Source organism: Mugil cephalus, chromosome 2 (genome assembly GCF_022458985.1).
Source record: "Mugil cephalus isolate CIBA_MC_2020 chromosome 2, CIBA_Mcephalus_1.1, whole genome shotgun sequence".
Taxonomy (NCBI): domain Eukaryota; kingdom Metazoa; phylum Chordata; class Actinopteri; order Mugiliformes; family Mugilidae; genus Mugil; species Mugil cephalus.
The window spans coordinates 6,728,793-6,752,575 of NC_061771.1; the positions used below are offsets into that span (position 1 = coordinate 6,728,793).

The following is a 23,783-nucleotide window of genomic DNA, read 5'->3' on the forward strand; positions in this document are numbered from 1 at the left end:
GGTAAATTTCAGCGCAAAGATTCATGGAGGACAGCCAAACCAACATTTCCGCAAATATTTGTCTCCCAACGAAAGCTTGCATTTCGTGACACATTGAATCCCCTTTGACGCAACCGTCCTATTATCATGAAGATAGGGCCACATGACGGATGAGGAAGATTTCCTTTCTCAGGTCACAGTCAGTCTGGTTTCAACTCCGCTGCCTGTGGTGAGTTTCTGCCTCTCTGGGGGACTGTAAAATGAGCCAGTATCTCGACATTTGAAAATTTGTTTCACTTCTGTGGACCGATTTTATTAATGAAACGTGCTGATATCTCAGTAACTTCTAACAGCCATGTGATCTGCTGCAAAGCGTAGCTGCGCTCCGTCAGGTGTGCGCTGAGGGGGACAGTGGCATCTGTTGCTGACGCCTCTTCACTTTCACCGGGTCGGACAGGAGGACACACACGGAGCCGACGAGGAGAATTAAGTGTTACGTGCGAGCAAAAGCCTTCTAATCTCTGATCTATCGGATTATTGGACGGGATTTAGCCTTTCTGACCACTGTTTTACGCAAATTGCGCACCGACATTTACGCATTCATATTCGCGCCCGCGGAGCTCACACGATGGATTAATTCCTCATTAGTTTTAGCTAATAAGTTTTTGATGTGTGCTCTCAGAAAACTGTGCATTATAAGAGATTCCCATGATGCTAAATCATGATGATCTTTTGGTCACTGAAGCGCGCAGCCGTACGTTGGATTAAGAGCCAGCTACTTTCCACAGCTCTTGGACCAAGCACCTGCTTATTCTCCTGAGACACTTTGACCCGTTTCTCCCTGTTTGAATCGCTGGGATGGAATTCGAGTTGAGACCTAGGCTGTGTTTCCTGACCAAAGGAGAGAACGGTTATGGGTTTCACCTGCACGGTGAGCGGAATAAAGGCGGACAGTTTATCCGCAAAGTGGAGTTCGGCTCCTCCGCTGACCTGGCCGGGCTGCGACCCGGAGACCGACTGGTGGAGGTGAATGGGGAGAATGTGGAGAAAGAAACTCATCATCAGGTGAGTGATGGCTTGATAAATAACATTTTAGAAACAACTGGAAATTACTGAGACGAGCAAAGACAGTCAAACAAAGTCTCAGAGGTACAAACAATGAGTTGTATACCTGTTAGACCACTTTTTCCCTTGCCTGAAGAGAAGGAAGAGAAGGAGGGGCTGAAATGGGTCAGTGTGAGTCCTGTGTAATGGGAATCACTGGGTGTCTTTGTCATTGCATAAAAAATGTGTTGTACAGGCCATTTCAGAGTAAACAAAACACTGAGTCCAGTTTCTCACAGCCACTCTTCTCTCCTCTGTGCAGGTGGTAAACCGGATTCGTGAGGTGCCCCACCGCACCAGACTGTTGGTGGTGGACAGAGAGACAGATGAGTTCCTCCACAGCCAGGGCCTGGCCTGCACAGAGGAGCTGGCCATTGAGATGGGGACCTTCTCCCCTCGCCCTTCTCCAGCACCCACGCCAGCCGCTTCCCCCCTGCCTAGAGAGAATTCCTCCCTGTCGCCCAAACCCAATCACACATACATATTTAATTATACTCCTGCAGCGTCCCCCACATGCATGATCACGCAAGACAAGGTCAAGAGGTCCTCGGTGACATCAAGCACAGCAACCGACACAGAGGTAAGGGCAGACGTCAAGTGGATCTTATTTGTGGCGTCATGCACAGTAGAGGAACGCTGTAAGGAACACTGTCTCTGCGTTACTAGAACAGAGAGAAACATTCTGAAGGTGGAACAGTTGGTTTGGTCACTCTGCATGGCTGCAGTTAACTAGTGGGTTACTGTGTGAAGAGTGAGAGACACCTGATGTCTGTAGAGCACTAATCTGGAATTGGCCGGCCTGCTGTCTGGATTCAGTCCAGCAGAAGTTGCACTGGAACGAGTCTGGTGACTTCTCTAAACAGGAGGGAAAATCCCAGTGACTTTAACAGACGTTTCTATTGCCGTGAGAAGGAGAGACAAATATCAATATATATCAAATATCAAAAAATGAAGGCAGAAAAGAAATGATTTAGAACAACGGATTAGGTATTCATTCGATATCTGTCTCAGTCCACTGATTTGAGTGCTGACACCTGCACAGGTGCACAAACAGCACACTTTTTACTTGCCATTTCCAGTCAAAACGAAGTTGTAAAGTCCTCCATAGTGCAGGATAGTCTGCAGGAAATGCAAATTAAATTGTGAATAAAAGAGTGACTGCAGCATTTAATTATGATTTGTCAGATCCTCAACCTCACAATGCATCCACAGGTTTACAGTAATTGTCCTTTCATTTCCTGTCAGTCACAAATCTATTCAGATAGAATGACAACCCACTGTTACATCCGTTTACAAGCGACTGTTGTCTCTGAAAGGTGTGAACCCTTAAAATACACATTGTATTAAAAGACTGCTGTCACTAGGTTCGTACTGAGAGTCGACATTCAAAAGTTGGGTTGTTCCCACGGAACAAAGCTCAGCTAAAGCCACTGTGTTTCCACAAACAACAAACAGTACTGTGGGTATTGTTTTGTTAGTGTGAATGATCATATTGGCAAGATGGAGTGATAGTGTGAGCACCAGGTGGAGGTGTAAACCCTGCACTTCACTGAGAGATTTCCTATAGACTAGGTTATTCAGTTTTAATGATCAAGTACAGCAGGGTTGATATGAAAAGTCACATGAAGAGTTAAAGGGTAATAAAACATTTTTAGTCTGATCCCTCTTTATCCGCAAAGTTATATATTTTTTCTCTTTTGAGCCTCTTTTTAATGGATTGTCAATCAGCCTTTGAGTGTCTCGCTCAGATAAATTTACAAAGCAGACAGGGGAGGGATCAGATTTTAACACCAAACTGTGAACTCAACAGCTCAACGTCTTATTATTCTGCTGTGGAACCCTCAACACCTCAGACATCAGATAGGACATAAGGATTACATATAACCAAGAAACGCTTTTTTTCAGAGCGTGTATTGTGGGAAAAAATACACCTTCACAGGTGCCCACCAAACATCACTGTGACATCTTAATGCCAGTCCGGTTCCAGAAACAATCGAGGAACAGGATCTCAGAGATCGGCTCCATTGTTTGGGTTTCAAACAAAGCTCCTCGGGACCAGCGGCTCACGTCAAACTGCCGTCTGTTTAGCTGAAGGCAGAGTAAATACAGGCGGCCCCTTACTCGCCATCATGCCTGTGTTTCTCAGTTAAAGGGTCACATAAAACACCGTTAAGCACAATAAGATCAGCGCCTGTGCAACATAGTTACGTAAGGAACAAGGGCTCAGACCGCAGCTTCAATGGATGACATATAGTGAAACCGTGTCCAACGTAGCACCCTTAAATATCCCGTCAGAGGAGGTATTTGTTTAGAATCTGCTTCATGAAGTCTCCCCGGAGGCCACAAAATTAACACAATTAATGCTCTCTAGTTGCACTATACACTTGCACTTGAAGTAATTTGGTCTCTGCCTATTCAGTAGACATTTATTTCTGACTGAGTAAATCACTTAGTAAAATTGACCAAAGTGCTTTTGTACGTGAGGGATTATTTAGGGCCAGTAATTCAGGAGCTCTGATTAGAGAACCATTATGGCAAATTAATCCCAGGCGAAGGCCTTTGCATGAGGAAGCACGAACAAGACACACACGTAATCACAGTCGACCTCTCCTACCTCTGTGCCATTCGTCTTGTGATTGACATTCTCCACACCGTACATGTAAATACAGACGCAATTTCATTGTTGCATGATGTTATTATGGCAGCAAATGCCCTCACGCAGCAGACTTATGCAATCGTGTTGCGTGATATCACAGTCGAGCAGTGGTCTTGCTTAATCACACACATGCACGCGGGTGCACATGCACACATACTCACACTTCACTCGTCTTTGTTAAATAAAACTATGTTTTTTTCAAGCTTATGAGAACAATATACTATTTGGTTTTCCTTTATATTAGTGGTGTTTCACTGAATTGTCTGCAAAATGGTTTCAAAATCTTGAATAGTATTTTCAAGAGACAATGAAGATGGTAGAAAATAAAGTGAAGAGTGCCGTCATCTCCAGCCATATGAGTGATATAGTCTACATCAGAGATACTATGATATTTAATCGCAGTTATTGAGTGACGTCCATGGCTGATTAGCGCTCAGATTTACGCATTTGATTGTTTAATGTATCAAATGCCAGAAAACTGAGAGATAATTCCTGGAAATCATCTTCAGATCGTGTGTTTTGTCAATACACAACAGAACAAAGATACTTGTTTCACAGTCAAACAAAAGAAAATTTTAAATTCTGGATCTGTTTGGACATTCTAGCTTGAAAATGACTCACAAAACTAACTGGTTATTGAAATTTCAGACAATACGGTGTCCGTCAACAAACTGCTTTAATCCACTCCTTGTTTCAGGAGTAAGTGACTTTTTTTTTTTTTTTGATTTTGATCACGACATGGAAATATTTTATAGAAGGGACACTTGAGGTCTTTAAGCAGATCAGCTTAGATATTTCCAGGTCAGCCTGTGGGTGTCCATTAATTTGGGCCAGCATGACAAATATAGCAAACAGGCCACATAAACAGGGATTTCGATGTCACCATGGCGATCAGTCACCAAGGGGCTCTGCTCCATGAATGCAGCTAGCACTATGTCCTAAAAGGTTCTCTGCTACACTTATGTTATTATTCATACACATGATGTGGTCACTCTCTCCGTGTGTGTGTGTGTGTGTGTGTGTGTTACATTCAGTCTGTTGTTGATGGAGCAGAAAGGACAGAGAGGTCTGTGTGGAAGCCCTCAGGTCAGCTTACCCATGAAGGTGCTGTCACAGCTGTGTGTTCAGACAGTCTGTATTCAGGGTTATCCTCAGGACAGGAACTAATGCAAGAAAACACACACAGCCAGCACGCAACTAGTAATACAAGGCATAGTCTGGGCAGGTAGCCTAGCCATGTAATGTGTCAGGTCCTGTCTTCGGACATTAGGGTCAGGATTTGTCTTAATGTCACTCGGGTAGATCCACTTAGCCTACCCTGCTCAGCCGTGAGACCACCGGCTCATCATAGCAGCCACTTTCTCCGGATGACCTCTTAGCGCAGCCACACCACCGAGCTGAATGCAACACAAAAACTTAGTTAAATGAATGGAACATTTGCAAACAGAATGATCTAGATTCACATCTCACATGTGCATGCACCAAATTTTAATAATTCGTCATGTTAATTTTTTACAAGAAAACACTGATTAGAACAGCAGAATTTAGTCCAGAAGATAACATGATATGTTCATATTGTCAAGAAACAATTGTGCTGGAAACTGATATGCCATGCTGAGTTATTGCCCAGCCCTAACCTACGCAGTCTAACGCAATCCAATACAACAGGTTTGTAACAAATCCCAGCGTTGTTGAGGACATCTTGTTAGGTTTTTGTTTGTGTCCTTGTTCAGACGCCGTTTTCATGGCCAGGATTAGGAGCTGATTGCACGATGCTGAGACAACATTGTTGTTTAATCTATAAAAACATCACAAACTCAGACAATAGTATTTTAGTTTAAAGGGACTTTATAGTCTTTGTACATTTGTATGTAGACATGCTCAATTCTATACACTTTCTATACACTTTTTTTTTTTTAATGGTCTCTATAAGAGGCTTATAAGAGCCTTCTTCTTGTTAATCTATGTATATACAGTATGTGGGGTTGGATTTCACATGGAAACAGATGGAAAGACACCTTGAAAAGAAAATCCGCACTGATTATGAGGCCAACAAAGAGTCCTCGTACTGAAACTGGTAACCCTCAGATTATTTGTTCCAGCTCTACAGACAGACTTTCCTCTGCAACGTTTCTCAGCTTTATTGTTGTCTCGTCCCCATTTACAGCTGCAGGCCCAGCCTTCACCGGAGCCAACGGCCGAGCTCCTTCCCCGCCTATGTCACCTGGTGAAGGGAGAGAGCGGCTATGGCTTCAACCTGCACAGCGATAAGGCAAAGGGTGGACAGTTCGTACGTGCCGTGGACTCCGACTCACCTGCTGAGAGTGCAGGCATCAGGTCTGGAGACAGACTAGTGGAGGTACGGCTAAAACACATCAAAATAAACTGCGAATATGGGATATCATCAGGTAAACTATGTTTTAGATTGGACAAGAAAGAATGGTGTTGTTTAAACGAGGGAAGGAAGAAAAGACATGGATACTGGATAGTACTGAATAAAGGTTTAGTGGAGGGGTTGAGTTTTTTTATCATGCTGACACGTATCTGTGTCTCTGTTTGTCAGATTTGCGGATATGCGCTTCTCGCAGAGAGTGAGACTTTGTTTCCATTGCTCTGTCTGAGGTTAATATCGAGTGGGGGCGGGAAAGGACATCATGCAAATCAGTTCCCTCTCAAATCCCAGATTCTATCTCTTCTGATCTTTTTGACTACTCATACTGTACCTCCTGTTGTGTTTTGTCTACTCTCTGAACTGTGCCTCGACCCTGACTCATTACATCTGTCGACTCTTTTCCGCTCTTCATCTTTCTTCCATAATTCCTATTCCATCTGATGTTTCCCCTTTTCTCTGTCTCAGGTGAATGGAGTGACCGTAGAGGGCCTGAGGCACTCGGAGGTGGTGGGACTCATCAGAGCAGGAGGGAGGGAAGTACGCCTCCTAGTGGTAGACCAGGAGACGGATGAGCTTTTCCATAGGTTGGGAATCACACCGACTGTCAGCCACATTAAAGGTATGCTCTCACACACACACACACACACACAGCTGTTGCCATTATTCCAGAGTGATTGCTTATTGCTGTGTACTGTCTCACAGAGGTGTATGTGGATGACACAGCCACAGAAAGCATCCCACCCACCATTGAACTACCTGCCACAGATCCACCGATCATAAACGTCTCTCCGACAAACTCGTCTCCGACAAACTCGTCTCCGATCACAAACTCGTCCCCCATCCCAAACTCGTCTCCGATCACAAACTCATCCCCCATCACAAACCCGTCTCCGAAATCGTGGACCAACGGGAGCTCAGCGTCCCAGTCGTCCAGAAGTTCCACCACCCAGTCAGAGATCAGCAGCTCAGACATGAGCTTCCAGGTGAGAGAGAGGCAGTGAACTGTGACGGGAACTCTGAGGGAAAATGAGAGCATTAAGTGCATCTGTTTGTGTGTGCTCTAGGTCCCCGATGAGGATGACAGGCATATTCCAGACCCTTTTATGGACAGTGGCCTGCGTCTGAGCCCCACAGCTGCTGAGGCAAAACAAAAGGTCCTCGCCAACCGCAACAAGAAGAGAGCGCCCCATATGGACTGGAGCAAGAAACAAGAGCTCTTCAGCAACTTCTGACCAAAAAAAAGATGAAAAAGGCACAAAGAACTGAAGAGTAATATCGTAATTCAAATCATAAACACCATCTTGTAGAAGCATGGAGGAGGATGCTTTAGTCATTCTGAAATTTATTTCTGTGTCTAAATATATTGTACGATATCAAATAGTATTTTCTAGGTGTCTGCATTTACAGTATCTGTAAGGACAAAGACATGCTCAAGTTTCTCTTTTTTAAATTATTTCAGAGCCCCAACTATGAGTCTGTGACAGCTTCTATGCTTCTGTGATATCAGTAGCTTTCGTCAGATTTGGGATGAACTTCCTACAGATAATCAAAATAATGTCATTTTATTCATTTCAAATAACAGTTTCATGTTTTATAGATTTGCAATAAGGTAATAGTCCTGGAATAGTCACTGATGTATTTACTTGTTGATTTTCTTTTTCTCGTATTAGGTCATATGCAATTAGGTCATATTTCACTGGAGCTCATGGCTGAGGCTAAGTTATAAAATAAATTATGTTGGATCACCTCGGTGCTTCTCTGAAATGTCCCAGAGTCATTTCTGGAAAGAAAAATGTTTCAAAGACAAGTAGTTGACTAGAACTTAACACCGTCTGGATATTTGTTGTATTGTAATTTTCTCCACAATGTAAAATAAACTTTCAGAATATCAGTAAAATGCAATAGTAGTGTGAGTTATCAATACATGGTGAAATGTGGCAGCAGTGGGGTGAGTATTTCTGTGGTATTCATGTTAAATGATTTAACTGAGCAGCCGGTGACAGTGGGCTGACTCCTGGGCCTTTAAACCTTACCTGCACCCGCACATTCAAACAGCCTTTAAACTCAGCTGACACTTAAATTTACATTGTTACTATGACATATTTTCTTCTGAATGTCACAACCTGCTCAGGTGTTCAGCCACAATCTCTGTATATTAAGGGGTCCTAACAAAAGCCCCAAATTGGCAGCGTCTTTAGTATCAGCAGCAGAGTCCACACCTGAAATACTGACTGTCTTGTGTTGAACCATGCATTTGGGAAGTGGTTGTCTCGTTTCCTAATGTACAAGTACATTGTACCCTGCCCTGAACGTTACAAACTACACTGTCTTTGGGGTGAACAAGTCTGTTTCAGTGTCTTGCTGGGCTTTTAAGAGCACAGGGGTTTATTGTGTTTATTCAAAGTTCTCCTTAATAAACACACTCCTCAGTGTGGTTGTCAACAGCTAGCTATACGAGTTTTAGGTGGGCACAACCTAAACTCCTCACCAGTCATTCAGAACTGAACAATCTACCTGAATGAGAGGTGAAACCGTCTTCAAGACTCCAGTTGCTATTAATGATATAAACAATCAGTTTTACGGTCAAACCATATCTAGACATTAAGTGGCCTACGTGTTTTACCTCTCAAAATAACACCGGCAGTGTTACATTTTCGGTTTCAGATGCAGATTTTGAAGTGTCCTGTTAGTATTTGCTGTTGTATATGATACATCAGGTGATCTCAAGTGAAGGATTATCCTGAACTTTCTCCTGTCACAGCACCATCCCAAGCTCCAGGGTAAGTGGGTAATTCCAAGGCGGGGACTGAATGATGCTCTGCAGCGTAACAGTAGCCTGTAATTATGCCGTTTGCTGGAGGATGGATCCGATTTGTGGCTTGTGGGAGATTTCTGTCTCTTATTTGTGTGGCCTCAGACTGGCTTTGAAGAGTTGACTCAGGGAGATGTTTCCTATGGAGAAGATCAAACCATATGAGAGTTTGATCCTCTGACTGGAAATGAATCCCTTCCAGGGGAAAAGTGGCCTGTCAAAAGCCGAGTGTGTGAGTCTTCCACATTATTTCGGATGCTTTTCAGAAAGGGCACAGGCAGTCCAAACATTGTGTGAGGTGAAAAATCACTAATGACATAACCTTACTTAGCCATAACATTATGACCACTTTTTCCATAAAAATAGACCCACCCCGTCGAGGCATGGACTCCACTAGACATGTGAAGGTACGCCGTGGTTTCTGGCTCCTAGATGTTAGCCGCAGCAGATCCCTTAAGTCTTGAATGTTGTGAAGTCCCACAGATGTTGGATTGGGTTGAGATCTTGGAAATTTGGATGCCAGGTCAACACCTTGAACTCATTTCTGCTTCCATGAAAGAGTGTATATGGGCTGCAGCGATTCTTAAGTTGTTGGTAATATCCACAAGAACGGCAGGACCCAAGGTCTTCTTGGAAAACATTGACAAAAGTATTATACTGCCTCCGGGATTCCATGCGACTTCCCATCGTGCATCCTGGTACCATGTGCTCCCCAGGTAAACGGTGAACACAAATGTAACCATATAAGATACAAGAGAAAATGTGCATAATTAGGCCAGAACATCTTCTTCTGTTGCTATATTGATCCAGTTCTGATGTTCTCATGTCCATTGTAGGCAGTTTAGACAGTGGGCAGGGGTCAGCATGGGACATCCTTGATGTGTCTGCAGCTACACAGCCCTGTACAGAACGTACTGTGATGCACTGTGTGTTGTGACACATTTCTAGAACCAGCATCATCTTTAATTAATGCTACGGTAACTCATCTTTTGGATTGTCTCCCCCTGTGGTGCATCAATGCACCATGGTCATCCGTGACTCTGCTGCCGGTTCACCGCCTTTCCTTCCTTGGACCATTTTTGACAGGTACCACTGAAGACCAGGAACACCCCACAAGAGCTGCAGCTTTGGAGATGCTGTGACCCAGTTGTCCAGCCACCAAAATCTGGCCCTGATCAGAGTATGTCTTAGTGATTTGGGTATTTACTTTAGAGGCATCCTAGCCCTTCATCTCTTGACAAAAGACAGCGGACGGGCAACTACAACAACCATCCTTCAGCATGCATGACGTGATTTATTTCGAGAATCCACAATCCAGCTGAGTTTTTAAGAGACTCTAACACACAATCTGTAAATCATGGAGTAGACTCAAAAGCACTTTATTTCCATTCCCGCCTTCAAAATAATAGGGAACACGACTGGCGAAAGCAATCCACAGAAAAACAAAAAGTTCCAAAGTCTTTCTGCCGCATCGCAACAATATCATGCTTTTCATTATATAAACACTTTAGAAAAAGACACTCCTTCTATTCAAGACGCCCGTTCTCCCTTCCTTCCCTTAAAACTCAGCGTGTTCCATCACTGAAAGCAGACGACTGTATCATCCTAAGAAAATGTACACTGATCTTCCAATTACAAAAAAAAATAAAAATAATAATAAACACCAAAATTAGCTTTCTCTTGTGCAAGCTTTGAACCATGGAAATAGAATTAGACTGGGTTTTCAGATTGTCTTGTATTTTAAGCGACTAATGAGATTAGGTCACAGTCCGGGTCTAATCAAGTGCCAACGACTGTTTCCAAATGTCCACACGCTGCAAAACACTGGCAGATTATCGACATAAAAATATAGATCCCTGTAATCAATTATTAACTATGATTAACCATAAAAAGCCCTGCTGTCTCTGTACTTCTACATCAGCACGGTACTTACGGAGCGGCCTGGCTTACCGTCTGCGTCATAAATTTCAGTGGCTATTGCTCTTTGGCAGTGTCCTAGCTCTTATTTTTTGTTAAGCGTACCGTGCTATCTTTCTGGTTGCGAATTCGAGGTGGTGTGTTGGCGTGTAAAGGGCAATCACTCCAAAATATGCTCTGAAATATACACTACAGCACACACACACGCAAACACACACACATTCACACAGTGGGAAACACAGACATAGAGCATGCACACAAGGTAGGCCAGGGCAGGCTACGGACACCTTTAAAAAAAAAATAAAATGAACTTGCACTCCTACTGTGCACACATTATATGAACGGAGCTAACTTTCTAAAACATGCTCATAGGTAAAAAAAAAAAAGGTACTCATGCGCGCATACTCATGCAAGGATCTCTCTCACACACGCACACACCTCAGCAATATGGCAAGGTTAGTCATTGTAAAAGTGCGGATTAGTCGCAGTTTCACAAAGTTGTTTTTATTTGCCATTTAGTATTGGGATATTTTTGCCAGTCATAGACACTTAATTTCACAGTGCAACACAGTATGACAAACACTGACATTAGGGTCAAGACATATCATATGGGTGAGGTTAAAAAATAAATCCTTACAAAAAAAAAATAAATGAAAACGGTAAAATAAAATAAAAAGTGCAAAAAAACAACTTAACAGTCACTGAAAATAGCATTAATTCAATTTTTTGTGTTAAGTGTGCGAATTTAAGTCCAATATAGAAACAAAATTCATCAGTAGCAGCAAAACAAAATAAACAAAAAAATAAACAATAAAATAAAAAAAATTATAATAATATGGACCAGTTTTAAAACATTATAAAGATCACAATGACACTGCCAATCACTGTTTTACTTAAGATATCGATATGGCATCAAATGGATATCAGTACGAATGTAGACAAACACATACACGCTTCACTCACACACACACACACTTGGTCACAGTTAACAGGTGCCAAGGACATTGCGGTGGGAGTCAAGTTTTAGCTCGGTACCATATCAAAAACAATACATGTTTCACGCACTGTTAACACAGAATGCCGAAGTAAGGGTTTTACAAACTGCACATGCACACGCGCACGCACACTCACACATACGCACACAAAACCGCAAAGAGACAACTAAGGATGTGATTTTCTTTGTATGATTTCCTCCCCCTCTGGTGAGAAAACAAATGTGTTAGCCCTAATCCTCCCTTCCTAGAGGAATGGTTTCTGTGAAGCTACAAGGAAAGACGCTTGCTCTTTTCTCTTTTTCTCTCTTCTCGCTCTCTCGATTGATCAGGTAGAACATGTGACAGGAATATGTCCGATAGATGGATAGCTCTGTGAAGCAGCACTCTGGTCAGAATGAAGGTAGGAAACATAGATGAGGATAGCGAGATTATCTTACAGTTAAGTAGAGTTCAGTGACTACGGATGAAGTAATTTAAATTGAATCCTATTCCCCGGGAAAAGAAAGATACCACCCAGAAAATGAACAGAGTTAGACACCTGTCTGTCCCTAACTACATGTAGCAGGTCTCAAAAAGTCAAAATAATAGTGCCACCCACAGTCTGTTCCATGTACTGCATGTACAGCATGTGCAAGTTTATGTGTGAGTCTGTGTACGTTGGTCTGTCTGTCAGTCAAGCTATCGGTTACACTTAAGAATCCCATTAAAATCTCAACTGTCCCTGTCCTCCCAGCCAAGTAACAGACCTTTCTGTGGCTCCTTTTCCCTGCCTCGTTATTAATTTCCCCCTCCCTCGCTTTCCCTGAACTTTCTCTGTGCTGGTCTATTTCCCTGCCTCCCTCCTTCCCAACATCTCTACCCCCTTCGTCTCCTCCTCCGAGTCCTTCTCTCTGTCTCTCTCTTCTATCTGTCCCTACCAGTTAGTTTTTCTGTGTCGGGTCCCTGCCAAGTTAATCTAGAGGTGTCCCCCTGTCCCTCCCTCCCACCCGCCCACCCTCCCTCTATGGACAAACACATAGGGCGTGGGGGCCGTCCATCAGGGGGAGCGGCCAATAGCGTCCCTCTCCCTCCCCCCAGATCAGGGCAGTGCAATACACAGATGGATGAGTTTCCCATTCACCCTCCTCCAGCCGGCTCACCTGGGAGGACAGAGACGGACAGAAAGTTAGCCACAGTTTGCGCTTTTGGCTTTGAGGAACGCGGTCTGGGGCGGGCGTGGGGGCGGGTATTACCTCTTGGGTGTGTCTTGAGAGTGTCTAAACGCCGTAGCAGGCTGCCAGTCTTTCCTTCAGCAGTGGGGGGAACTGCTCTGAAAACTGCTGCCAATTCTCCTCCCCGACTTGCTCCTTGAAACCGTGCAGGATCTTTGGAAATGGGGCAGAAAACGGCACATTTTTAGTGCATTTCAAAAAAAAAAAAACACTACAACGCTGAGAAGGCAGAATGAACTAATGAATCTACTCTAAAAGAAAGAGGGGGCGTTGAAGGACGAACACTTCGTACACTCCGAGCTGTAAACATTTACACTTGCGTGCTGGTGTGTCAGCGCTGTTCTGTAATTATGCTACTTAAACGCTAGTCGGCCGCGTTCAGTTTCTCTGTGTGCTTCAAACAATGGCGAGCTTCATCTTACTTCTGCTGAAACGCCTGCAGCACCGTACTCTAAGCAGAACGTGTGTAGGGTTAAAATGGAGAGAGGGGTCTGAGCCGCACAGACGCGCACGAGGAAATGGATTTCTGGACCAATCACAGCCGCTGTGGTCTGCGTCACTGAAACGTCATATCTGGGCATCAGGCATCGACGCCAGTTATTTATTTATCCGACCAGACGTCAGTGAGTTTAGAGATCTGGAAAAAGATTTTAGCCCCAAACTCCGGAAATATCAGAATCTGATTTAGGAGTAAATAGAAAAAGACCAGCCTTGCTCCTTTCATCATTCTGTGGCGTCCGTATAATTTACCTTCAATCTTGGCTTCCGTGCACGTGTCACTTTTTCCGATTTTCTAATTTATACAAAAAAATCATGTGCACGTGGAACTGCTGTCTTACTTTAGTTCGGTATTCCTGACAAAGCTAATTAAACACAAGAAGCTACTGGGCCAGAACAAACTCCTAAAAGGTCCCAGTGATCTGATCTCAAATTTCTGCCTCAAAGCATCTTGGGTGTGTTCAAAAAATGGATCTGGAGTTGGTCAGTTGTTAATACTAGGTTTGAGGTTTGGGGCCGTAGACTGAGTCACATGTAAGTAACACAACAAGTGCCACAATGTGCTGCATGATGTTTGCACATATTTCTCTGCTGGACAAATTCAGTGTTGATGTAAATATACATATTCTTAAAGCTTCAGTTAAGTATAATATATTTCAGGAGCGTATAATGAAAGTGATTGTTTTCTGTGTTTATGAGCTGATCTTGATATTTGTCTCTAATGAAGAAAAAAAAAAAGAAATGGACAATATTAACAGGTTTAGTACTGTTTACATTTAGACTGTGTGCACACACACAGTGTGGCAGCACCAGACCTCGCTCTGCAACATGACCTGGACCCTCACCTTGTAGAACATGTCTCTCAGGTCGTCTTTAGGATTCACCCAGGAGGCCACCGCATCGCAGAAGAAGATGAAATCCTGAACAACGCACACAGGAAGGAGACGTGAAAACCAAAATAATCTGTGCGCTTAGAGAAGGCAGTGACTCGGTGCCTGAAGGGCGCAACGCCTCACCTGCACCACACCTCCAGGGTTCACGCCAATCATCATGCAAATCCCACGGAAGGCCGAGTCTTTCTCCTCGTTGTCCCGGATGTTCCTCAGAGACGTGCACCTGCAGAGTGAAATCCCCCAGTTAAAATTTCATCCGTCGCATCGCCGGGTGCGGGACGGCTTTTACTCGTTACTTTAAAAGATCTCACACTTTGTTTCATTCGCACAACTGATTCCAGTCATTTTAGGAAATGACTGCGAACACCGCACTAACGCCGTGTTCTGTGTGATGACAAAAAAAGCTTCAGACACAAATGCGTCTTTGCAAGCATCCGAAACCGCATTAACCACAGTTGAGAAAAGAAAGAACAAGCAGAGCTTATGTGTCAACTGTGAGAAATATGGCGGATGCCGACTCTATATGCGCTGCAAATTAAATTCCAACCCCAACATGGTTTGTCATAGAAAAAAAGAGAGGAAAAAATGGACTAAAATTGTCTCTCACCATGGTCGGATAAACTGTGGCAGCATGGGAGCAACCTCCTGAGGACACACATAGCCCAGTCGGCCGATGGTGATTGCTGGAAGAGGACGCAGATAAGAAAGTTTGAATCTACACTCACTTGCCAAGGTGTAGGTATGCTAGGAAAAACAAATGCATGCTGGTGTTACGGTGTAAACGTATGCGTTTTCATTTACCAGTGTTCTCCAACAGAGTCTTGGGAGTGTTGGGCCGATTGATAATCTCAACCAGCTGGTTCAGAACCATTGCAATGTATGGCTGCATCTCCACTCCTGACAGAGCAGAAAAAAGCAAGAGTGAGACACACAGGATCTCACACTCTCCTCACAGCACCGCACCATAAAGACTGAGCTGGGGCTCACTCACCCATCTGCATGCAGATCTCTCCTATGGCCCAGGTGGCGTTGTTGCAGACAGAGATGAACTCTGGGTTCAGGTTTGTTCCGAGGATCGGCATGAATTCAGCTGAGGGACAAAAACAGCGTTAGGCTGAGAAAAGGGGCGACGATTGGACATTTTTTTGCCGAATAGCGATTGATACAATGAGACGGTTACCAATGCACGGTTTGACATGGGGGAAGCAGGCCTTGGTCAAGTCGCCCAGCAGAGCAAACGAACTCTGCCTCACCTCGGGCATCGTATCCTGGGACAAAAGAGGCAGAGAGACGAAGAGAGATGTGAACACACACCTTCGTCAGACCTAAAGGACATGTTATCAGCTCCTCTTACAGCTCAAGGTTCTCCTCGTTTCACTGCGTTCAGGAATAAACTTAAAACACAACGAGGAGCTGACTACAAGCACAAAAAAAAAAAAACTGTCATTCTGCAGGCGCACCGTTAGCGCTCAAATGACGGGAAGCCCTGTGACAAATATAGAGCATTTCCTGTGGCTAATTCAGAATCAAAACATCTGTGTGGTTCCACAGTTGAACCCTTGTGAAACATATCTGATTCCACCAACGACAAGTGAAAACTTCTAAAGAGGGATGTAAATAAATGAACATAGAGACACTGGACTGGAGCTTTAAGATCCGCTTAGACACACGCAGGCTCTCCTCACCTGCATGCACTGGAAGAGCAGGGTCATGATATTACTGCGGGCCACCAGGGTGTCCACATGGCCCCCGAGTCCCTCAGCTAAGCCACTTAAAAGGTCCAGGGCCACGATCATGAAGTCCTTGTCAGGCGCTTCATACTGGTCCGGCTGCTGACTGTACATCTGAGACGCACACAGAGGAGAAGGGAGAGACAATGAAGAGTGGGATCAAGCTCCATTTATGTAAAGCAGAGGGAAAAAAATTAAAAATAATAAAAAAAAAAATAAAAATAAAAATGTGCCTGAGCAAAGTCCATGTGAGTAAAGCTTGGTATACAGCCCTGCAGGGGATCTACAATGAGCCAGCGCTGTGGTGAGCATTTATACTTGGGGGATGGTTCACTGTGTTCTGTTAGTCAGCGCGCTACAATATTTTTATGGGAGAAATTTGGTCTGGAATCTCTGGCAAAGATTTACTGGACCAATCAAATCATTTGGGCAGACTTTATGTGGTGCAGGACAGAGGAGATGCAGTCACACACGTTGTCTGAGTGCCATTAAGGAGAATTTATTAACCCTGAATTGGCTGCCATTGGTTGTAGGACTATAGTTTTAGGACTATAGACTGTAGTTAACTGTGTGCTGGGGTAAGTTTCTCTCTGCACTGGTTAAACACGGCCTGTAATGAAATCTGCACAGCGTGTCACCAGACTCGTGTTCTGATCAGAAGTGAGTCAAGCCGTGCCAGGCTACAACTACTGTTACTTTCAATTAAATCACTACAACACACAAAATAAAGAGATCCGAGGACATGGTGTGTAGGAGGAAGAATTTTCTGTGCTTGCCACTGAGAGACATGGATGACAAATGGATTTTGGACCCATCCCAACTGTTGTAGTCTGCTTGGCTGTGACATGCAGTTACATTTCTAGGAGGGAGACGCTACTATGTAGGTTACAGCGCAGATGCGACGCAGAACCATAAACCTGGCACCAGTGCGCCGGACTCACCATGGCCTGAGCCAGAGTCTTCTGGACCAGAGTGACGCAGCGCTGGTAGACGGGCTCGCAGTAGGGGAGGAAGCCGCTCTGCAGCGCCGTGGCTACAGACGACAGACACTCGAGGAGGGGGAAGAGATCCTTGTCCTCGTCCTTCAGCTCGTTCCATTTCGCGATCAGCGGAGGCATCAGCTTCTGGATGTACTCCTGAAATCACAACAGTTTCGCCCGGGATTAATTTGCTCTTGGGCAGCAAATAAAAGCTGACACGGGGCTGTAAATGAGCGTGGACGTGCGACTCTCGGGCTCACCGGCTGGTTGAGGTGGTGTCCCACGGAGTCTGCCAGGGTTCCTATGGCGTCGTACAGGATGAGCAGGTTCTTGTGCTGGTACTTCCCAAAAGCAAAAACCAACGTGTCCAGGATGAAGCTCAGGTAAGGCACCAGCTCCGTGCAGGCCTCCTCCTCCAGGGTGGCGAAGGCGCTGCAGCGAAAGAGATCGTTCGTAAAGAGACCGCGTGCGCGGGAAGTGAGCAGTTAATGGAGAGCTGCATGCATTAGCAGTAAGGGCCGTACCTGCATGCCGCCTCTTGCACTCTTTTGTTGCCGTCCAGGATGCGTTTGAGCAGTTCGGTCATGAGAGGCTTGAGGTGAGCGTCAGGGGGCTGGCTGACAACCCAGTGGGCGTATCGGCTGAGGGTCCAGCAGGCGATGGAGCGCACCAAGGCCTTCTTGTCGCATAAACACTGGATGAGGTGGGGGATGAGCTCTGGCAAGTAAGGTACCATGCCCTGCATGCAGCCTGGAAGGAGAAAACATTTCCACATTTAAATTTTCATTTTAATATAATAGGAAATAGGAAGAAAAAAGCAACTAGTGTATTTTAACAGCAGTTTTGTGCCATGTCTCACCTTCAGCTATTGCCCCCAGCACTAAGATGCCAGACTCCTTGATGACCCAGTCGGGGTGGAAAAGCAGGCCTTTGAGCAGGGGCAGGAGGTGAGGCAGCAGCTCCTCACGAAACACGTTGGCAAGAACGTCCAGAGCTGCAGCCGAACACTTCCCTGAAAGGAGGAAGCCCCCGTCAGAGTTAAAGACTTTGTCACTGCAATAACTGCTGCAATGCAGCACAGAGGGACACAACTACAGAAAAGAACGCTCGTTATCATCATGCCGCTTCAGATAGTTACAATGTCACAAGGTTAGAATAATGTCGAAATCTGCTTTTTATCTAAGGCTCAAGTTTACAGTACTAATAATATTAATCAGAACACAATTTACAGACATTGAACTGGAAAGAAAGCAGTAGCCAAAAGGCAAGAAAAGAAATAATATTCCTTACAACTTAATGACTTTACCACTATACGCTTTGTTTTATTTCTTTTTCCTTTGTAAAGCTCTCTGTAACTGCATGTGAACAACTTACGTAGGTTCCAGTCAGACAGCGTGTCATCGTCGTCGTCCTCATCTTCGTCGATGTCCTCCCCCTCCTCGTCCTCCCCTCCTTCGTGCTGCAGGGTGACAGTGCGGGACTTGTGGAAGCGAGGCTTGATGTCTTGCTCGCTGTCTGGAATCGTCTCGTCCTCTTCAACGTCACCCTAGAGGACAACGGAGGTAAAGGTCAAAGTGGGACAGGGACAGCCAAACGGAAAAACACGAGAAGAGACAGGGCAGAGGGTTTGCGGGGTGGGACTTGACCGGAGGTGGCTAACCTTTAGAAGAATGATGTCTATCTCAGAGTATTTCATCCCATTCACCAAAATTGGGATCAGTCTGGAATAAAAGAGACGGACGAGCAGATTAATACGTGGCTGTAATCATCTCGTCATCAGTTAACTCCATTGCTCTGTTGACACGCGAGCACTTACTGGACCAAGTGACCAGACAGGGCCTCCTTACAGATGGGCTGCTCAGCCAGAGTCAGCCAGAACTCACAGGCCTCCAGAGCCACGTTCTCATCTGGGTCCTGTGTCCGCTGCAGCATATACTGGAGACAAACAACAACGGATGACTGTGAGGAGGACAGCAAAGGAAAAGCCAGACAGAGTCTGTTAACTGGGGTGACATCTCACCTGGATGATGCTGTGCATGTGTGGGATGAGGCGGTCAATGCGGACTTCCAGCAGCATCACAAGGGCCCTGCACACGTTCTTCCGCACTTCGCTGTCCTCGTCACCAGCCAGAGCAAACAGGCTCTGGAGAGGGAAAAGATGAAATGAGGACGGAGGAAGAAGTGATTTTTTTCTTTTCCTGCTCTGGCAATTTCTCCACTTTGATGCAGCTATATAGACTAGGAGACATGCCTGGTGATGGAGATTGTTTGAAGCAACGTAACTGTCTCAAAAGAGAGACCAAGACCTCACCTCGATAAAAGTGTCAATGTTATCCATCAGAGCCTGAGCTCGGCCAATGATAAACTGGTTCACACATGCTATAGCGTGAGACCTGAGGAAGAAGGCAAGCACGTTTTAACGGGGAGAGTCTAAGACTGATGGATGCAGAGATGAGTTCACACAACAGCGAGTATTTCACCGACCTGATCTTGGGGCTGCAGTGTTTGAAAAACTGGAGGAATTTGGGGATCATGATGTTGAGAGGTCTGTTCAGAGCATCACTGTCCAACAGCTCGGATGAGTCCTCGCAGATCTTCTGCAGTGCTCCAAAAGAACCCTGAGTGGGAGGGAGAGAGACAAAAGATAAAGTGTTGGAAGTAAAATATGATGTTATCACTTTAACATATCAACAGATGTGTGTGTGCAGGTGTGTGAGCCTGACCTCGCAGGTGTTATAGTCCTCTGAGTTGAGCAGGTTACAGAGCTGAGGAAGCAGCTCAGGCCAAGTCTGCAGCTCTCCTTTAGAGGCTATGGTCGTGATCAGAATGCCTTAACAATGAAGACGGACACCAATTAAAACTCAGGGGTAACTGATAACTCGTCATTTAAAACACTTTGAAAGTGCAACTCTTGCTTCCACATAGCCGCATTACCTCGTAAACTCAACCTCCTACATACTAGTCTGACTCACACTAGCTAGAAAATACAGCTGATGCTAGGCTTTCCTTTCTCAAGCTTTCCTTTCTCATTCAGACACCCACCGATCGTGGCTCTGATAAGCGGTGAAGGGTCTCCGATGTTGTTGAGGCATTCTCGTTTGATGAAGTCCGCCACGTTGGGAGGGAAGTTCTGGTAATGAGCCTTTACATTGTTCTTCAGTATGAGACCGCTCAGAGAGCGAGTGGGCTCGTCTTGAGGGGGAATGCAAATTAAAAGACATTTTAAAATGCAGGAAGGAAGAACTTGGATGTAAAAATATTTGCAGGACACAAGACAAAGTTTAAAAGTACTCTCAATAAATAACGAAACAGTTCTGTTGTCTGCAAAATGCAAAAACTCACCTTCAGACTTGAGGCTCGTCAGGACAAAAATTAGATAGTTGTTGAAATCTGGAAACTGGTTAAGCTGCTCCAGTTTCTGCAGTATCTGTTAAGGACTTCAACCATCCACACCCACGTAGCAACAAAATAAGAACCACACAACCTCATATACCTTGTGTTCCTGATTACCATTTGAAATGCGGAGTTAATCACTGAGGCTCATTCGATGAAAGGCGCTCATGACAGCGCACGCAGTCAGTTTTCATTCCCATCTACTTTAACACACAAGCTGTCATGGGGGAGGCAATATCTCACACCTTTTCCTCTCGCCCTCACTGTCAAGCTCAAGCTCGCAGCCAGATGTAAGGATACTTCCTGCACAGCTCTCTGTGTGGCCGTGTCTGGAGACTGGGAGTCCTTGAGTAGCTGGAGCACTTGCTGCAGACCCTGTTCATCTGGCTGCCATTCCATCCTGTAAGAGAACACATTACCAGTTTAACAACCATGTGCTGGAAACATAACCTCAGCACTAAGTTACGTTACAGCTCGAAACGCGCAAAAGTAAACCACAAAATACCCACTACATTAAGTTGTCTTAATGAAAACAACTCGTCAAATGCTTGTGTACAATCAACTCGTCCTTTTTGAATCTTATTTTTAGACTAAATAATGCATTCGTCGTAAATATTTGGACACAATAGAGTTAACCAGTGCCGTTGAAGCACGGGTGTTTCTAACCATTTTCTGTTTCTAACCATTAATCGCATAAGTGTGGCCAATTGTGGTCAGCGGCATTAATAAGTAGCCACACCAGCTACGAGCCGAAGAGCCATTTCTGCATGAGGCCCAGACGGCACAGGCGCAAATGTCTGGCACACAGAGCTAGCAAGCTAGCTTAGCATCGCTGTGATGTTAGACGCGTAACCGAGTCACAGATTGCAAAACTCTATCTAACATCGACTACATCCGGACGCCATGCCGCGTTGCAAAAGTAAGTTGTGTTAGTAATCGGAGCAACAAAGACAACGCCACTGGATTAACTTGATATGAACAACAGGACAGCCGCACATCAAGCCCCGGCAGCTACCAGTAGCATGGCTAGCTAGCACCATCTTGAAAGTGCCGCGAAAGGTTTTACCTGGTCACTCCGATGTGGTAGATCTATATTTCTATAGACAACAGTGCAGCTATGCCTTAACAACTATCATTAAATAAAATATGACTGCGATCCGTGTCTCTACGAGCAAACTTCTGGTCTCGGTAGATGTGTGTGGTTGCTATGCTAGCTGGTATGGGACAGAGATTGCATGCCTCCTTGCGATCAAGCCGGGTGATCCGTCTGATCACGTTCGGCTTCCGTACTGGGAAGGCAGTGGAGAAAGAGAACGCGTAGACAACTAAACAACTTGACGTACCGCATAATTGTTACTGTACTATACTGCCGCCGTACAAACCACATGCATTAATATAAAGTTTCTCTCAAAATTGACCTAAATAGTAAGAGGACACTGATAATTTGTAATTATGAAAAAAAAAACAATAAATGGGCATTTATTTTCTTATCGCGTTTCGCTTCTGACCACCAGATGGCGCCATTTTCAATATCTGTAGCGTCTAACTGCTGTGATTGGTGTGCATGAAATGCCTCAGTGGGGTGTGGATTATGATGTCGATGGAATATCATAAAAATCAGGGAAAACTAATATCACATCAGTTATAGTATTACTCAGTGTTGACAATGTGTCTGTTCGCCTCTCTGGGAAGAACAATGCTATGTTTACCTTGAAACGAACAACCGAACTCCAGTAATAAAAGCCTCACAAGTAGTATGGCACAGAGTTAATGGCCTGAATAGCACTGCATTGTAAATCTGTCATATTGTATCCTCTTGTAAAACCACAAAGTCTCTGGCCCCCTTGTTTACTTACTGTTACCACCATTTCCTTAATTGCGAAATCCTTGACATATCTTATGAAACAGTTTTAGAAAAGTGGAAGTGTTGCGAACGGCATTGAAGATCATTTCAGTATGTCTTTTTTGAAATGAGAGAGTTTGATACCAACAACACAGCTTTATTAAAGAAATATATCAATCTGTGATGATCACAGCAAACAGGTTTTGAGTACACATTCACATTCATGCACTGTATTATTCCACATGTAGGAAATGAGTTAGATGAAAGTGGCATGGTAAGAAGAAGAAACTGAGGAATCATGTAAAATCTCCAATAAAGACAAGACAAGATGCGTAACCACTATAATCTAACTCTGAACAAGGTTCAGCACAGAGAACTGATTTCGCTCTTGCTGCAGCCCCACTTGCAGCAAGCATTGGACAGTCCGACCACTACATCACGTCCTTTTCTATCTGCACTCCGTAGAGCCTCCAGGACCTCCTCCAAGACTGGCGAGCGAGCTGAGCGACTGAATCCAGCTGCCACAGATGCAGCGTCCAACGTTTGATCTTTCCATGCCTGGGGACCTGCAGAATCTTGTTCACTGGTAAACTGAGGGACAGGATTTGTCTTCCAGGGATCAAAGGGCTCTTCTCCAATAACATCTAGTCAAAAGAAAGAGCAAATCTCTGAGTATCACAGTTTGACTCTGGGAAAACACTGCACATCATAGAAAATCAAATTACAAACACAGTCTTACCCATGTCTCCTACACTTCTCCTCCAGCGAGAACCACCACAGGTAAAGATGACGGCTCGTATGAATTCTCTCCCACACAGTTTCACCCCGTAGAAAGACGGATGACCATCATTAGACCTGACCCTGTCTACCAGTGCCACCAACAAGCCCAGGGTCAAGAGTGCTGCCTTCCACATGATGACAGTGAAAAAATGCTGAAAGAATATCAAAGGCAGAAAATCTCCTGAAGTCTCTCCGTGGTTTGTGTTTCTTTGGGTACTGCGCCCCACCTTATATAGGTTTTAGCATCTCATAGTGTGACCTTAGCTCACCTCCACTTTTTCATCGTGGCCAGAGATAAGACTAGAGACCTTTAGGGACAACAATGCACATAGAGAAGAAGAAAAGTTGTGATTAAGTAGTGAATGATGCTAGAGGTGATGTCAACAAAGCTCTTGGCAATGCAATCACCTGTGACCTTTTATTGGCCTTTCTGTCCCTTACATCCATTGAATTGTGTCACGGACACAATCTCAGTCTTGCTATCCGCTCTGCAGAGCATTGGATGGAGATTTCTATCTATTCAACCCAAGGACACGCACACAAACACACACACAACAGGGGGATTTCAATGGATCCTGCAATGACAAATCAGTTGTGAAC

At 44.7% G+C, this 23,783-nt stretch overlaps 3 protein-coding genes and 1 long non-coding RNA gene across 5 annotated transcripts; 2 read left to right on the forward strand and 2 right to left on the reverse strand.

Annotated features, from left to right (window-relative positions):
* The first annotated feature begins 142 nt into the window (after window positions 1–142).
* LOC125004785 (Na(+)/H(+) exchange regulatory cofactor NHE-RF2-like) lies at window positions 143–11,536 on the forward strand. The gene is made up of 6 exons (XM_047579686.1): window positions 143–1,044; window positions 1,346–1,663; window positions 5,907–6,098; window positions 6,597–6,750; window positions 6,834–7,114; window positions 7,196–11,536. Exons 1-6 carry the CDS (start codon window positions 838–840, stop codon window positions 7,361–7,363), a joined length of 1,320 nt encoding a protein of 439 aa, XP_047435642.1. The 5' UTR covers window positions 143–837; the 3' UTR covers window positions 7,364–11,536.
* On the reverse strand, window positions 10,307–21,842 carry LOC125004783 (transportin-2). Of its 2 annotated transcripts, none has more exons than XM_047579681.1 (24): window positions 21,627–21,842; window positions 20,861–20,960; window positions 20,510–20,585; window positions 20,210–20,359; window positions 19,891–19,997; window positions 19,652–19,785; window positions 19,479–19,560; window positions 19,188–19,310; window positions 18,984–19,102; window positions 18,828–18,888; window positions 18,542–18,713; window positions 18,027–18,179; window positions 17,692–17,917; window positions 17,428–17,599; window positions 17,129–17,323; window positions 16,143–16,301; window positions 15,638–15,725; window positions 15,449–15,547; window positions 15,259–15,354; window positions 15,065–15,140; window positions 14,581–14,680; window positions 14,410–14,484; window positions 13,088–13,219; window positions 10,307–12,994 (listed from the first exon to the last, which is right to left on the reverse strand). In XM_047579681.1, exons 2-23 carry the CDS (start codon window positions 20,957–20,959, stop codon window positions 13,112–13,114), a joined length of 2,670 nt encoding a protein of 889 aa, XP_047435637.1. In that variant the 5' UTR covers window position 20,960; window positions 21,627–21,842; the 3' UTR covers window positions 10,307–12,994; window positions 13,088–13,111. The 2 variants fall into 2 exon arrangements, with proteins under 2 accessions (XP_047435637.1, XP_047435636.1); XM_047579680.1 differs by having other exon boundaries at window positions 11,343–12,994; window positions 15,638–15,731.
* LOC125004787 lies at window positions 21,017–23,315 on the forward strand. The gene is made up of 3 exons (XR_007112381.1): window positions 21,017–21,479; window positions 22,869–22,989; window positions 23,222–23,315. It is a non-coding gene; the product is annotated as an uncharacterized LOC125004787 (long non-coding RNA).
* Window positions 22,545–23,398, reverse strand: rln3b (relaxin 3b). The gene is made up of 2 exons (XM_047579687.1): window positions 23,143–23,398; window positions 22,545–23,047 (listed from the first exon to the last, which is right to left on the reverse strand). Exons 1-2 carry the CDS (start codon window positions 23,315–23,317, stop codon window positions 22,767–22,769), a joined length of 456 nt encoding a protein of 151 aa, XP_047435643.1. The 5' UTR covers window positions 23,318–23,398; the 3' UTR covers window positions 22,545–22,766.
* Between the last annotated feature and the right edge of the window lie 385 nt (window positions 23,399–23,783).